This window comes from Taudactylus pleione, unplaced genomic scaffold, assembly GCF_031769625.1.
Source record: "Taudactylus pleione unplaced genomic scaffold, aTauple2 ptg000185l, whole genome shotgun sequence".
NCBI classification, from domain to species: Eukaryota; Metazoa; Chordata; class Amphibia; order Anura; family Myobatrachidae; genus Taudactylus; species Taudactylus pleione.
In genome coordinates this window covers 2,598,960-2,615,697 of record NW_028284587.1, presented here as the reverse complement: position 1 = coordinate 2,615,697, position 16,738 = coordinate 2,598,960, and the positions used below count along the sequence as shown (strand labels likewise).

Here is a 16,738-nt window from a genome sequence, read left to right as displayed (position 1 = left end):
TGACGGAGCAGTACTCGCTCCTCTTACTGAAATGCTTCCTAGGAAAACGTAGGCAAGAATAATATATACATATATATATACAAACATCTGCATGCAAAACATACAGAGAGAGCTGCAAATACAGTATACAATGGCCTGCATACATAAACCGGCAAACACATAAAGTAAGCATGCCGATGATTTATGCTGCTAGAACATTTTTCTTTTTTTTTTTCTTTTCACTCTTGGTCGAAGTCCTCCGCGTCTGGGCCCCTCCTTGTAAAAGTTTTCTATAAACCCCTTTAAATTTCAGTGGCTTAGAGAGAGCTCAGTTTAACACAGGGATAGGATGTCATGTTGGTGCTCTACAAATCTCTCCTACAACTGCGTGATAGTGTGCTTCTGCATAACCCAATGCTGTGTAACCAGTCCCTGACTGCAACACTAAACAGAGTGCATATACTGCCCCTCGGTGGACACATTGGTTTCTGCAGATATACATGTGCTCCAGAATTTGTCACAAAGCTGACATCCTCCCCGTTATTTAAGATAAATAGCTGATAATTGTGCTAGCTACAAAAGCTGAGATCACAAGCTTTCAAAGTTACGTAGAAATCTTCCTCGAGCGTGCTGACAGTAATACAGAAACTTTACAACTACATAGGAATACAAAATTAATGTTTAGTGCAGTTTTCACATACTCTGGTGTGATGCAGGTCCCATAAATGGTATCACCTGGTATCTTGTAACTAGCTGTATACTCAAGGTGAGCAGTCTGTGTCAGTGGTTGTTAAGGTGAGAGAGTTAGGAGGGGGGGGAGGGTTCCTTGACACACTTTACCAAGGTGCCTAAGAGCGCACGTAATACTCCCTGCTTTGAGGTGTGTTATAAAATTGAGGCGTCCAAAGCTGATCATGTGTTATTTAACTAATTATTCAACAGCTTGATAAGAGGGCTAAGGCAATGGTTCCCAAACAGAGTGTCTTAAGGCAGTTGCAGGGGAGCCTCGGTTTGGTGGTCCAGTACCAAATAAAATACATTTTTAATCAGTGTGATTGCCAGCCATTAGCACTGGTTTTGCCTATCAAAAAAAAAATGTGGACAAAAAGCGCAGTCCTGTCAACCACCACATAACTGACCCCAAGGATGACATAAGCACAATTAATAATTGCTGAATTTCTCAGTAAGAAACTTTTGGCCCAGGGGTGCAGTGGAAAAAATGCTGATACTCTAAAGCGCCGTGATTCAAAAACGTTTGGGTACCACTGGGCGAAGGTATAAATGTGATAGGAGGTTAATAATAAATAATAATATATAAAATTGTCACAGAAAGAGCCTGCACAGATGTCCAACAAGTCTGCTCTTTAGCCCACAAACCCACTAACGCGGGATGTTTTACCAAAGGCGCGACTGTGACTTAAAAATGCGCTGCACTCTATTTTTTAGCATTTTAAAAATTACCTTCTCTAACATCTCCAGTGAATCAATACACATCCTTGGGTATAAATCAAATGCAATTCATCAGGCACACAGCCACTCATGTAGGCGTCAGGGTGCTCGAGTGGCGGCCATTTTCTTGTAGCACACATTGTCCCGATTCATCCATGGTGGACAGAGTGCGACAACTTCACTGTGTTGCACACTCTCAACCCAGCCTCAGAGAGATTGCTAGACTCCGCAGTGAATCAGGGAGTTCGCCTCTATTTCAGGGAGAGTTGGTAAGTATGATTATTCCATGTATATAATCACTCCCATGTACACATTTTAATTTTCTGTAAATAAACCAAACTTATTTTATAATGAATAACTCCATTCTGGAACAAAACAAATTCTGTACACAAATCAAGTTTCAAAAAGGTGGTGACTACCAAGAGTTACACCAATAAGCTTTGAACATAAATCAATCATTGACTCATATATGGTCTGGATGGGTTGAGTACGGGATGTCGGCGGTCAGAATCCCAACGCTGGCTTCCCAACCAGGCTAGGATACAGACACCTGCAGGTAAGTATCCTAACCCTACCCCTAACCTCCCCCCACCGCAGCCTATACCTAACCCTTCACAACCCCCCTCCCTGTAGCCTAACCCTTCACCTAATCCCAGTACTTATCGTCAGGGTGATGACAGTCGGGATTCTGACTGGTGTTGAGAATCCGGTGCCAGCATCCCAACAGACAGGATATATAAACTACATCCCAGTCTAGATATTCTCAAAGTATCACTATTGTAGTGGTTATTAAAGAACAATGAGGACAATGAAACCAGGTGAGGTCTTACCGGTATGTGCATCTCTCTTGCAGGAAGTGGTCAAATCCAGTTGTGGCAATTTCTTCTCGAGCTGCTGTCGGACAGCGCCAATGCTAGCTGTATCACCTGGGAGGGCACAAATGGGGAGTTCAAAATGACAGATCCAGATGAGGTGGCACGTAGATGGGGTGAACGGAAAAGCAAGCCCAACATGAACTACGACAAGCTAAGCCGGGCGCTGAGATACTACTATGACAAAAATATTATGACTAAAGTCCACGGGAAGCGCTACGCATACAAATTTGACTTTCATGGCATAGCTCAAGCACTGCAGCCTCATCCCACCGAGACCTCCATGTACAAGTACCCATCAGAGTTCTCATATATGCCCTCCTACCACACTCATCAACAGAAGGTTAATTTTGTCCCCTCACACCCTTCGTCAATGCCTGTGACATCATCTGGCTTCTTTGGAGCAACCTCACCCTACTGGAGTTCACCAAATGCAAACATCTACCCAAACCCCAACGTTCCACGGCATCCTAACGCCCACATGCAGCCACATCTGGGAAGCTTCTACTAGACTTGTCCCACCACTTGCAGAGTCTTTGTTGCTCTCTTGGTGGATCTTTTCTGGAATACATCTCATTTATGAAGACTAAAAAGTGTCCTTAGAGACCGGTGCAAACCGATCTCCGTACCACAACAGTATTATTTTCCAAGTACTCTTTTTTTTTTTTTTCCCCTATCTGCGAAAGTGGAAATCGAACATTGTGAGCCAGTATTAATTCAAGCTTGCTCTTGCCAGGAATTGCAAGAGGATTTGCTTGAACCCGAGGATGTGATATGGAAGTTCTTTAACCAGCATATGACATGTTGATCCGTCCAAGCCAGGGATTTGCCTTAGACTTATGTTCTTATGTTTTTGAGCATTTATGAACTTTGAACTTTATAATATCAGACGCACTGGATGGCAATAGGGATAAGCTTTAAAACCAACTGGAATTACAGCAATATTTGCATGTGTAATCACCGTAAGGATAATTTCAATACTCCTTTGGAGGGTAGAGTAACAATCTTTAATATATTCTCTATAAACAGACAAGCCATAATAATGGGGGTGCCTTTCAGAGTAATCCACTTACTGCAGGAAATACCCAGGCAATAGAGTTTAATGTACCATTTTCCTTGCATCATAGTAGGTAAGTTCTTACAGATATGAGAGATTTGTAAACCTGAACTCCAAGAACCCTAACTAACTATCACCACACACACACACACACACACACACACACACTATAGACTTTTAAAGAATAAAGGAGATAACGTGTAAAGAGATAAAAGTATCAACCAATCAGCTCCTAACTCATTTCTCAAACGCAGGGGCAGCACAGACGGTGTAATGGTTAGCATTACTGCCTCACAGCACTGAGGTCATAGGTTCGATTCCCACCATGGCGCTACCTGTGCGGAGTTTGTATATTCTCCCTGTGCTTGCGTGGGTTTCCTCCGGGTTCTCCAGTTTCCTCCAACACTCCAAAAATATACTGCTAGGTTAATTGGCTCCAAACACAAATTATCCCTAGTGTGTATATGTGTGTGTGCTCGAGCATGTGGTAGGGAATATAGATTGTAAGCTCCACTGGGGCAGGGACTGATGTGGATGGCTAAATGTTCTCTGTTAAGCGCTGCGGAATATGTGTGCGCTATATAAATAACTGGTAATATTATTGTTGTTAAGTACCAAGCCTTGGAAAGAGATAAAAGTACCAACCAATCTGCTCCTGTCACTTTACAGGCCGAGTTTGGAAATATGACAGTTATGAGCCGATTGGTTGGTACTTTATCGCCATCCACTTTCTCTCTCTCCAAGGCTTAGTAAATAGACCCCACAGCCTGTAAAGTGACAGAAGCTGGTTGATTGGTACTTTATCTCTCTCCAAGCTTTGATAAATCCCCCCTAAGAGTTATGGATTTTAGTCATTGGAATGATCACCCACGTGCTAGAAAGAGGGTTGCTGAGACCTCATGAAACAACAGGTCTCATTGTGTAACATTTTATGTCCAGGCTTTTGTACCAAGATAAAAAGGTCTTACATGTGGACTATGAGTACATGGTATTTAGGGCCCGATTCAGATCCGCACACAAATGCCGATGTTTACGCAGAGGGTCAGCCGTGTGTATGCCTGAAAGCTGTACTGCGCACTCGCTTCGATTTATTTGCGATTACGCTCGCTTGGGGGAGGTAATGGGGGACAGCTAGGCAAAAGTAGGCATGTTGGGACTGTTTAAACTCGGTTTCATGGGTGTGCAGAAATTGGCCACTGCGATCGTCTTTGCAGCGTGAGAGCTCTACCGTGTCAGGATCGCCGCAATGTTTGAGACAAGTCAGACTTCGCTCAGAAGCTGGGTGGCTGCCAGATCTGCGTCAAAGTTCCCGATGTTTACGCTGTTGTACGTCATCAGATGTAAAAGAGAAGGCAGCAGTGGGCGTCCCTTTGCATGGCTAAGCTTTGGAGACATTAGCATATTATCGCAAATTGCGATCCGTAAGAGATTGCAGCTGCAATTGCATTTGTAGGTGGATCTGAATCAGGCCCTTAAATCTCTATGAGAAAGTCCTTGAACTAGCATTATGGACCTCATTAGAGGCGGTAGTTTTGGAAACCACCCCCCCGGCCCGCCTACAAAAAGGGGCGAGCCGTCGATCAACATCGACAGCCGCCCCTTTTGTAGCGAGCTCCGGAGCGACTTCGTTTCTCTGTCGCTCCGGGGTTTGCGCACGCGCAGTGTGGCCACTGCGTGTGCGCAGGACTAACCATCGAGTCGGTTACGAGCGCATGGGCGCTTGCGACTGACTCCGAATGAGGTCCTATATCCCTTCCAGCACATGGTAAGCGTGACACTCTGCAACATACACACACATATGAATATACAAAGATAAGGGATCCTACCCATTCACCCATCAGAGGAATAAGAAGTTTAGCTAGAAAACAGCCACGTTCTGACACTTTAGGGAGCTCCATTCGATTCAGCCTTTGCCACAGCCGGCTCAGTAGGACATGTAGGTTACACCTCTGCTTCATTAGGAGTCACAGGGCAGAAAGATGCAGCAATGGTCACTTTCGTTGCAGCTTCCATATCACTGCTATAATCAATGGTGTCCCTCATTCCCTAGAGTCTGCTGTTCCACATTAACACATACAAGTCTATAATGCTTTCCCTGGAATGGGTATGAAATACCGGCGGCTGAAGGTTTAAATCCAGACGAGTGAAAATTCAGACGAGGGAAGGCAAGTACACTATACCTACCACCACCCCCCTGCCGGTGGGGGTGTCTAACCCCCCCTCGCCCTAAACTTAAGTCTCCCGCGGAGGGGGGGGGGCCTGGCCCTAGCCCTCCCTGGGGAGCCCAAGGGACAGCTCCAGTTATACTAAATTAAGAGGACTAACACCCAATTCTGACCTGTGCTCCTAGTGTAGCAAATAGGTGATTCTCCATTAGCTTAAAGACAGAAGCCAGCGGATACTGAAGTTGGACGAATGGATTCAGTCCACCTTTGTCGTGAGCTCACACCAAGCATCCGATAGACAAGTAACCACTTGCCCAACTCCTTATTCCAAGTATTGTAGAAATCTTCAACACAGAACACCATCTCTAATTAAAAATTCAAGTTTCAGAATGTCGCCAATCGCCAACACACATTGTAGGGAACTAGTTACATAGAATGTGCTACCACATAAAATAGTGTGGTCCTAAATATACTGCTACACCCGGATATAAAACAACAAAACAAAAACAGACGTTTATAGTAGGGATGTGCAGGCTCGGATAGGTTCGAGTTTGCACGTTGAGTTCGGATTTTTCCCTCCAAAAAAACGGAACTCAGAAAGAGGCAAAACATCATCTTGCATGGACGAACATCATCATTCCTGGACAAAAGTCCAGGAATGATGATGTTCGTCCGTGCAAAATGACGTTTTGCCTCTCTCTGAGTTCCATTTTTTTTGAGGGAAAAATCCGAACTCAACGTGCAAACTCGAACCTATCCGAGCCTGCACATCCCTAGTTTATAGAAAATGATGCACAGGTAATTACGCTGTAACTAGTATTGACCTGGTTCCACGTTTTGTTCCCAAACATGAATAAGAAAATGAAAGCAAATATCTGATTGGCTGCCAGGGGGTTACAAAAGTATTTGATTTGCACAAGTGCTTACGGATGTCTTCTCAGTCTTACCTGTGCTGTGTAGTTACAGGATTCTGTAGCACACCAAGACCTAGGGGTCTATTTACTAAGCAGAGTTAGGAGACAGAGTGAAAAGTGATAAGAAAGTGATAAGGTACCAGCCAATCAGCTCCCAACTGTCATCTCACAGGCTGTGTTTGAAAAATGACAGTTGGGAGCTGATTGGCTGGCACCTTATCACTTTTCACTCTGTCTCCTAACACAGCTTAGTAACTAGACCCCCTAGCATCTGAAGTCACACGTATAAATTAAGTGGGACCTAAACAGTAGAGCAGCTTAGACGGACACACGCGCACACCTTATCGGATTCACAAGCGCTGAGCGTTTGTCAGTACAGCAGCCATAATCCACCAGACAAATTTACTGTATAAATCAGGAATTATTTTCCTATACTTCACACAATGAACTTGCCAAGGGCAGAGGCAGCCCGCTCAGAAGTGAGAATATATTCATAGCGTATAAACTAACGAGTAGACCTCGGTCACAGAAATGCAGGTTTTTTCTTACAGAACTGTATTTTGAATTTTGTACAGATGGTTTTTCACTTATTTTTCTAAATTTCTTGAGCGTTTTTGTACATTTTGGCTTTTTAACCTTTGTATTGATATTTCCTACGCTTTACATTGAAAATAAGATGTAAAATAAAGTATTTTCATATCGTTTAGGAGAAGTTTCTTGCTTTATCTGGACCAAATGGGGAGTGAGCGTCATTAGCGTTGTGACAGATAAGGGCGGCATTCAGCAACGTACGCCTGAAATTGTAGAAAGGCGCAAACAAATTTCATATATAAACAAACAATATCTGCAATACTGCAAGCACGGTTGGAACTGGCCCAGCCCAGCGGAGGGGCCTGGATTTTCCCTGGTGGACCCCACTGTCTCAGAGCCCCACCTAAGACCATGGGAGGGCGGGGCTATGGCACCTGCCCCGTACCAATATGTTACCCCCCCCTCCAGGAACCACAAAGAGAATGCCGGCGTGCAACCCTGCCACCGCTGCACATGAATAAAGGAGAGTAGGCCGGAGTCCCTCACTTGCAGAATCACTTTTCCTAAACTGCCGAGAGGAACTCCCACCTTGTGAGGCTCACTTATACCTCTTTTACACCGTAGCTAAAACCCGGGTTTCTGAAGGGTTAACCCGGGCAGCTCCCTGGTGTAAAAGGGGAGAGAGTTGGATCGCCGGGTCAAGTGACTCTGTAATCCAACCCAGGTAACTAGCAGGGTTTAACACGGGCGTAGCCCGTGAAACCCTGCTGTGAGAACAGCACACTCCGGGTCACGATGACCTGGAGTGCGCTGCTAGCCGGCCGATTGGTCCGGCTTCAGTGGCGCTTGGAGATGACGTCATCTCCAAGCAACCACTTTCACTCTGCAAAAGCCGGGTCTATGCAGACCCGACTGCGGTGTGAGCGGTGCTGACTCGGGTCTGACCAGGGTTGGAACCATGTCCAAAAACCCAGTTTGGACCTGGGTTTTTGGTGGAAAAGAGGTATTTGATTGTGTGGGTGTTTATTGAAAATGTCATCCCTGTTTGAGTTAATACCCCTTTCACATCGCAAACCCGGCTCTGATTTAGTACACCAGGTCCAACCCAGCTGCGACCCGGGTCAGACCCCTTTCACACTGCACCTTAGACCAGGGTTAAAAATTTACTTTTTCCAGCTCACAAAGATAAGATCACAAAAGGGAACACAAGGGAGGGGTGGGGGCAGCATTGCAGGAATCATGGCTGATCGATCACCACTGTGTAGCCCTGAGTTCTTGAGTGTTTGTGCTGTACTGGATGTTTGATTCAGCCAGTGAGAGCATGATGCAGCATAGTGTATAGATCACTTCTTCATCACTCCAATGAGCCATTACTGTAATGACATTAGTGGTATTAATCCCTTTCAGACTGCTTATGCCTGCAGTGTGCTGCCCGTGTGTCTGGCTGCTGACATCATCAAGCGAGACCCAGGAACATCCAACCAGCTGTGTTTGCAGAGTCCCAGGTTGGATAACCCGGGTAGGGCAAGTTCACACTGCACTAAGACCTGGGTCTGTCCAGTGTCCAACCCTGGTTGATTGCAGGGTTGAAATGCCAGGTTCGACTCGGTAATTTTTCTGGTGGCCCGTTCACACTGCACCTCCACCCGGGTCAACCCTGCAATATGCCCGGTTACTTTTGCGATGTGAAAGGGGTAGGACACTCAGTGGTAGGTGTGCTGTCTTACTGGGGGATGGGGTAATGGGGTTCCCTTCCTCCATGTTTGGACCACATTAATAATACGCCTGTCAATTGCACCCACCTTTAACCTGAATTTTGTGATGACATTCCTCCCGGGTCACTTGTCACTGACAATTTGCTTGTATGCGACACAACTTTGTATGTGCAATGATCAGGGCTTCTCTGTTTTACTGGCTGGTGGTCAATTCTCACATTAACTAGACAGAGGTAAGTAACCATGAAACGGAGACAGACCGGGATTATTAATTATAGGATCACGCTGTAATAGGCCAGATGATCCTGCTCAGCGTGCAGCATATTCTATTGGTCACACATGGGGGCCAGATGAGCGATTACACATTCTTACATGACCCAGTGAGAAATCTAACACTACCCACGTAAACGCCAACATTACACGTGTTCCTCATAATTTCATCACACTGGTGTTCAGATGTACACGGAGAAAACACAGCATTTACAGGACAGTGCATGGAAGGAACGTGCTTATGCAGCAATTATCAGCATTTTCAAGCATATGTCTTCAGCACCCGTCATTTATTTCACATTTCCTACTGCTAAAACAGGAAAATACACGGAAACCTTGGCAGGAAAGAACAAACGTTCCAGAACATATAGGGTAAAAGTCATATTTTCTGTTCTCGCTGTAGTCTATCGACAGGAACTTTTCCTAAAAAAAAAAGTTTTTAATTTGTTTAATGAATATACAGCAGTTATTGGAACATTAGCTGCACATTCAGTTATCCTCATTTGTATCCGGAAACTGGACTGCTCATTAGACTGGACAGACAGGGGATTACCAGATCACTAATACCTCTTTTCCACCAAAAACCCAGGTCCGACCTGGGTTTTTGGACATGGTTCCAACCCTGGTCAGACCCATTTACACTGCACCTTTGATCTGGGTTACTCCCAGGTCAGCCCTGTTCACACTGAGCTCAGGTCTGCCCTGCTAAACCTGTGAGGTCATAAAAAGTGGGAGGTGAATGCTCCACAACCACCAATCAGCTAATTTTAGGTATGACCAAGGTCGGATAACCCAGGTTGCACCGTTTACACTGCACCATTACCTGGGTCCATCCTGGGTCCAACCCTGGTAGCTACCTGGGTTGGATTGCAGGGACACTTGACCCAGGTTATTTTTCAGGGACCCTTTTACACTGAGCTGCGACCCGGGTAGACCCAGCAAAATCCCAGGTTTTTGCTCTGGTGTAAAAGGGGTATTAGATAGGACGTTCATAGCTGCACGGCTGGACTGCAGGATGGAGGGTAAACAGTGGCAGAACTGCCACAACTGCACTGCAGGGCCAGGTGAGGGGGGCCACCCCAATATACCCAAATCTGCACTCAGCTTCTGAGGATGTATATATATATATATTTTATTTATTTATTTTTTTCCATACCCTTTTGAGGTTAACATAGTGGAGCTGGTAATCCCATTATGGATGAAATGTGGAAAAAGCACAATTAAATGTATGGCTCGCCAATAGGAGATCTGCAGGAGACATACTGTAAGCACCGAGATCCAGTGATCTTAGGAGTCTATGGGGGATGGAGATAAAGTACCAATCAGCTCCTAACTGTCATTTTTTTTCAAACACAGCCTGTAGCATGGCAGTTAGGAGCTGATTGGTTGGTACTTTATCTCCCTCCCAGGATTAGTACTGTGCAGCTCCTGCTAGTCACACAGCCAGCACTGATACATGCGGCTTGGCTGCTGCAGTGTTGCACCCATCGCGTTCCCCTGGTAACGTCTGAGCAACATACATTATTATAAAAAAACAAGAACTCACAATAAAGAATGATATGTATTTAGATAGTGTACTAAGGACAATAACCTAGCAATAAGATGTATAAAAGTGAGCATTTATTAGCCAATACTAATACATAAAAACAATAATCTAGACAATAAAAGAAAAATAATAAATAACATTCAAAAAATACATAAAACGCAAACAGTAAACCAATAATGGGACATGAGTGTAACCCAGTTATTGGTATACCTGAACACTGTGCTCCTTGTTACAGATCATAAGTAACCTTGTGTTAAACTTTGATACAAAATAACTTTATGCTCCTGTGAGCTAGTGCTGTAGCAGATAAACGTGGCTCGATATCCAGAAGGTTTTGATATAAGGAAAAATATTTATGGAAATCAGACAGTCTGTCCAAAAACATATATGTTTTTTGTATGTTTCCTTCCAGCTTTCAATCAACAATCTCTATAGATAAAATCAAGATGTGATGTCGGCTCCTATTAGCATATTCTGAGGCATGTATTTCAGACTGCGCCTATTAACACTTCCAACGCTAATCGACAAAATTCAAAATAGTTCTCTTTGCAATAAATACAGCTCTTCAAAGCAAAGTGGTAAGTATTTTGTAGGCAATTGGAAATTGGATACAGCTCGTATAGCTGATTAAATCATGTCTCCAGCCAAGACTTGTAAGTGAAAACTTAGACACGGACCGTCCATAGGTGGAGGAACTGTGAGTACTCATGGTCTGTAGAAAATGGGGGCCCCCTTTATTCTCCTCACCTCCTCCGTTTTCTGTATTCAGGAGTATGTTGTCTGGTATCAGACTAGGCTGAAGTCAAGTGACGAAACGTGTTAGACGGGACTATCTCATCATTCAGTATCCACTGATACACTGTTGCTTCCTGTGACTGTCCACGCTCCGAATAGATACACGCTCCAGTGCTGTGTCCAGGGTCATTCTCCGAGCGCCTGAGACACACAGGAGATCATTGCAGCACGCAGCACACGGTACGCGGATCGGCCTTTCAGCCTAGTCTGATACTAGACAACATACCAGGTGCTCGGAGAATGAGCCTGGACACAGCACTGGAGCGTGTATCTATTCGGAGCGTGGACAGTCACAGGAAGCAACAGTGTATCAGTGGATACTGAATGATGAGATACTCCCGGCTAACGCGTTTCGTCACTTGACTTCAGCCTAGTCTGATACCAGACAACATACTCCTGAATACAGAAAACGGAGGAGGTGGAGAATAAAGGGGGCCCCCATTTTCTACAGACCATGAGTACTCACAGTTCCTCCACCTATGGACGGTCCGTGTCTAAGTTTTCACTTACAAGTCTTGGCTGGAGACATGATTTAATCAGCTATACGAGCTGTATCCAATTTCCAATTGCCTACAAAATACTTACCACTTTGCTTTGAAGAGCTGTATTTATTGCAAAGAGAACTATTTTGAATTTTATCGATTAGCGTTGGAAGTGTTAATAGGCGCAGTCTGAAATACATGCCTCAGAATATGCTAATAGGAGCCGACATCACATCTTGATTTTATCTATAGAGATTGTTGATTGAAAGCTGGAAGGAAACATACAAAAAACATATATGTTTTTGGACAGACTGTCTGATTTCCATAAATATTTTTCCTTATATCAAAACCTTCTGGATATCGAGCCACGTTTATCTGCTACAGCACTAGCTCACAGGAGCATAAAGTTATTTTGTATCAAAGTTTAACACAAGGTTACTTATGATCTGTAACAAGGAGCACAGTGTTCAGGTATACCAATAACTGGGTTACACTCATGTCCCATTATTGGTTTACTGTTTGCGTTTTATGTATTTTTTGAATGTTATTTATTATTTTTCTTTTATTGTCTAGATTATTGTTTTTATGTATTAGTATTGGCTAATAAATGCTCACTTTTATACATCTTATTGCTAGGTTATTGTCCTTAGTACACTATCTAAATACATATCATTCTTTATTGTGTTTACTGGAGTGTAAGTGCTGAGTTCTTGTTTTTTTTTATATCTATTATTTTTGCAAATATACACAGAGTTTGCAACTTGGCTGCATTACTCCAGTAATATATTTATAATTATATTTATTATAAACAGTTCAACACTAATCGGTACAAGTGCCAGTGTTTCGGTGGTTCTATATCCAACATACATTATTACTGCCTGTGTGTGGATTAACCACTAGTGGTGTTTTTAAGCTTTCATGATCAAGTATCACGTTTGTTTTCCCTTCAGCATCCATATAGGTTTCAGACATTGATATGAAGCCTTATAAAATCACCAGCCCATACATGGGGGTTGGGGATGGGATCCCGGTGGTCAGGATGGCGCTGGTTAGAATACCAACAGCAACACCCTTCGGTAACTAAGGCAAGACTAACCCTTACCACACCCTGTTGCCTAACCCTAACCCCCCTCTAGTCGGTGCCTAACCCTTTCTCCTTAATGCCTAACCCTAACCTTCCTCTCGTCAGTGCCTAACCCTAACCCTCCTCTCGTCAGTGCCTAACCCTCTCTCCTTAGTGCTTAACCCTAACCTCCCATCTTAGTGCCTAACCCTAACCTTCCTCTCGTCAGTGCCTAACCCTCTCTCCTTAGTGCTTAACCCTAACCTCCCGTCTTAGTGCCTAACCCTAACCCTCCTCTCGTCAGTGCCTAACCCTCTCTCCTTAGTGCTTAACCCTAACCTCCCGTCTTAGTGCCTAACCCTAACCTTCCTCTCGTCAGTGCCTAACCCTCTCTCCTTAGTGCTTAACCCTAACCTCTCGTCTTAGTGCCTAACCTTAACCTCCCGATGCCTAACCCTCTCTCCTTAGCGCTTAACCCTAACCTTCCATCTAAGTGCCTATCCCTAACCTCCCGATGCCTAACCCTAACCCTCTCTCCTTAGTGCTTAACCCTAACCTCCCGTCTTAGTGCCTAACCTTAACCTCCCGATGCCTAACCCTAACCCTCTCTCCTTAGTGCCTAACCCTCTCTCCTTAGTGCTTAACCCTAACCTTCCATCTAAGTGCCCATCCCTAACCTCCCGGTGCCTAATCCTCTCTCCTTAGTGCTTAACCCTAACCTCCCGTCTTAGTGCCTAATCCTAACCCTCTCTCCTTAGTGCTTAACCCTAACCTCCAGTCAGTGCCTAACCTTAACCTCCCCCTCGCCGGTGCCTAACCCCTGATAATTACCTTTGGGATACTGTCAGTTAGGATTCCTGCAGCGGTATTTTGACTGCCGGCATCCCGCACTCTTGGATGGCGACCGCATCCCCACATATGGGCTGCATCATGTTACTTCAGCTTAAATCAATCACTCCTTGAGAAAATTATGCAGACTTATTATATTTAAACTCTTTATTACCTCTTCCAGTATGGGCCCTGTGCCGCTTCTTTTTAATTTTCGATACACAAACAAACAATCATGGCTTTAGCTGCATAAAGATGGCCAGCATGGGGATCGACATTAAATAATGAACATTAGCCACGTTAGAAGGGCTTATTGTGACAGCCATTGACTGCGTTAATGGATACATTGATGTGAATTCACGTCAGCCGATGTAATACTACTGGCAGTGGCGTAAGTTCTAATTTGGTGCCCCCCCTCCTGGCACAGCCGCTGACACTGTAATGTAGCATTTGGCATGCAGATACACCTGCAGTTACAAAGAATATAGACATGCCACAGATCATTTTCATCAGCACAAGCTGCTTGTACATCCTATTCACACATACAGTATATCGGCTGTGCAAATAAGACTCATTTGAAGAAAAAAAAATTTGCACAAAAATATGCTCGGCACTAACGAGTCACTCTGTGCTCACGCATTGTGTTGCACGGAGGATAGATGTATGTGGACATATCTGTATGCATTAATCACAGATAAGATAGTGACCTGTATGGTGCAATTAGTATGCGGCACAGAGTCCTCCTGATGGAGGAGAAAGCCACCTGATGTGGGGTGGGGAGCCCTCCTGATACCCCCTGATGGAGGAGAAAGCCACCTGATGTGGGGTGGGGAGCCCTCCTGATACCCCCTGATGGAGGAGAAAGCCACCTGATGTGGGGTGGGGAGCCCTCCTGATACCCCCTGATGGAGGAGAAAGCCACCTGATGTGGGGTGGGGAGCCCTCCTGATACCCCCTGATGGAGGAGAAAGCCACACTGACATAAGAAGCTGCGACACCAATCAGTAGGGGCAGGCTATAGATAGATGGAGGCGGCAGCCGATGGTCTAAGACATAGCTCTGCACTAGTATATGGTTATGGTGGCTTCTCAGGTGTCAAGAAGAGGTACCATGTATTGGGTGGCCGTGACGGTACACTCCGGGTACATAGTTACAGCCCCAAGTGGGGTGAATATATTGTGGGCAATGGAGGAGGTGCCCCTTCAGTGCTGGAGCCTCCATAGTCTCCCATAGCACTGCACCTGACTACTGGAATCTCCAGATCAGAAGTTTCCAGATATCATGGGTAGACATCCTGCACACATACAGGAAATCCTTCCTATAACTATCTATTCCGATGAGCTGTCATTTTTGCGATGACAGCTTTTCAGGAAATAGATAGTTATCCCTGTCTACACTAACTTACCGCAGCTGGAATCCGTGCTGTGCATGCGCTGTTACATTCGTTAACCCAGCGCATGCGCAGCACTGCCTACACATGCGGTAAGTTTGTGTGCCCCCCCTCCGCTCACCTCCCCCCCCCTTCAGCACTTACCTGTCCGCGCAGCAGCCTCCGGCTCCGTCCTGCTGGTCTGTCACATGGTCTCCCAGCAGACCACAGTACAGATTAGAAAAAAAAAAAAAGTTTTTTTTTTTTTTTCTTTTTCTCTAATCTTTATTGTGTTCTGCTGGGAGAACACAGTGTGCAACCAGCCTCCGAAGCCAGAGGACGCACCAGAGCGCCGGAGGAAGACGCCGGGGGACCTGTCCAGCTGGGAGCAGGTAAGTTTCACCTGCTATTTGCCACCTCACAGTGGCGGATAGTACCTCCATCAAAATACATATTTTATGGAATATGATGAATACCATCATTTCCACATCCCCATACTAATGTATGGGGAGTTTGGAGATTAACGCAGGGGGACAGTGATATCTCCTGTGCTAAGTGGCTTCATGAATACTAAAGTAACGTTATTTAAGGAAAATGTCCTTAAAAACATTAATTTAGTGTTGATGAATAGGCCCCTGAAATGGATACATAAAAAAGTAGAAGATATTACAAATTTAAAAAAAAAAAAAACGTATCAAATTAAATACTGTACAGGTTGATTCTCAGATATCCAAAATGCTGGGGACCGGGGTATTTTGGATAACGGAATATTTGCATACCATAATGAAATCTCTTGGGAATGGGACCCCAATATACACACAGAATGCATTTATGTGTTATATACACCTTATACACAGCCTGCAGGTAATTTTATACATTATTTTCAATAATTTTGTGGCTCAAACATAGTTTGTGTACATACATAAAATTCAGTTATGTTTCATATACACCTTATACACAGCCTGAAGGTAATTTTTTACCCAAAATCTCAGGTGTAAAATGGGTTCACTAAAAAAAAATTCCAAATTGCAAGAATATGCAAAGTTGCAACTATCGCATCGATATCATATGCTCCAGGTTTATGTCAGGAATAAGTCACGTGCTGTACGAATACCCCGGCCTATCCCACCCTCCAACATGACCCGTTCCACCTGGTACAAAATGCTCTGCTCCTGGACTTCCCACCTAATTGATGATTGCAGCCACCTGAGGTGAAACACCCGTTTCATCAATTAACTAGTTCAACACAGGTGGCTGCAATCATCAATTTGGTGGGAAGCCCAGGAGCAGAGCATTTTGACCTTGATGGAATGGGTCATGTTGGAGACTCAACCATTTATTTTGCATGTACAGTAAATATGCATTCACTGTTAAATTTCAGTAATACTTAAAAGCTTCTCTAAAACGGGATGCAATCGGGAAGCCAATTGACATTATACCGACAGCCGGCTTCCCGACTGTCATATCCCAGCGAGGGTGAAATGCCCGGCGTCTAGATGTAGACGCCGCTCATTTCACCGACGCCGGGAGACCAGCGCCCGGCATCCCGATCGAAGGGATGCTGGGCGCCGCGAGCGGACAGCTGCAAGGGAGGGAGGGTTAGGCTTAGGGATCCCGGGGGGGACTTAGGGTTAGGCACCCCCCCCAGGAGGGTTAGGGGAGGGAGGGTTAGGCACCCCCGGGGGGAGGTTAGGGTTAGGCAC

The 16,738-nt window shown here is 44.8% G+C and overlaps 2 protein-coding genes across 4 annotated transcripts in view; one reads left to right on the top strand and one right to left on the bottom strand.

Annotated features, from left to right (window-relative positions):
• Window positions 1-6,097, top strand: part of FLI1 (Fli-1 proto-oncogene, ETS transcription factor) — a 106,959-nt gene extending 100,862 nt beyond the window's left edge. For both annotated transcript variants that reach the window (XM_088476268.1, XM_088476269.1), the window contains exon 9: window positions 2,282-6,097. In XM_088476268.1, coding sequence (XP_088332394.1) covers window positions 2,282-2,811 — 530 coding nt within the window. In that variant the 3' untranslated portion in view covers window positions 2,812-6,097. The remainder of the gene's footprint in view (window positions 1-2,281) is intronic.
• Window positions 1-16,738, bottom strand: part of ETS1 (ETS proto-oncogene 1, transcription factor) — a 474,993-nt gene that overhangs the window by 457,285 nt on the left and 970 nt on the right. For both annotated transcript variants that reach the window (XM_088476264.1, XM_088476266.1), the window contains exon 2: window positions 2,259-2,354. Coding sequence is in view for 1 of the 2 variants with exons in the window: in XM_088476266.1 (XP_088332392.1) it covers window positions 2,259-2,270 (12 nt within the window). In the remaining variant the exon portion in view is untranslated. The remainder of the gene's footprint in view (window positions 1-2,258; window positions 2,355-16,738) is intronic.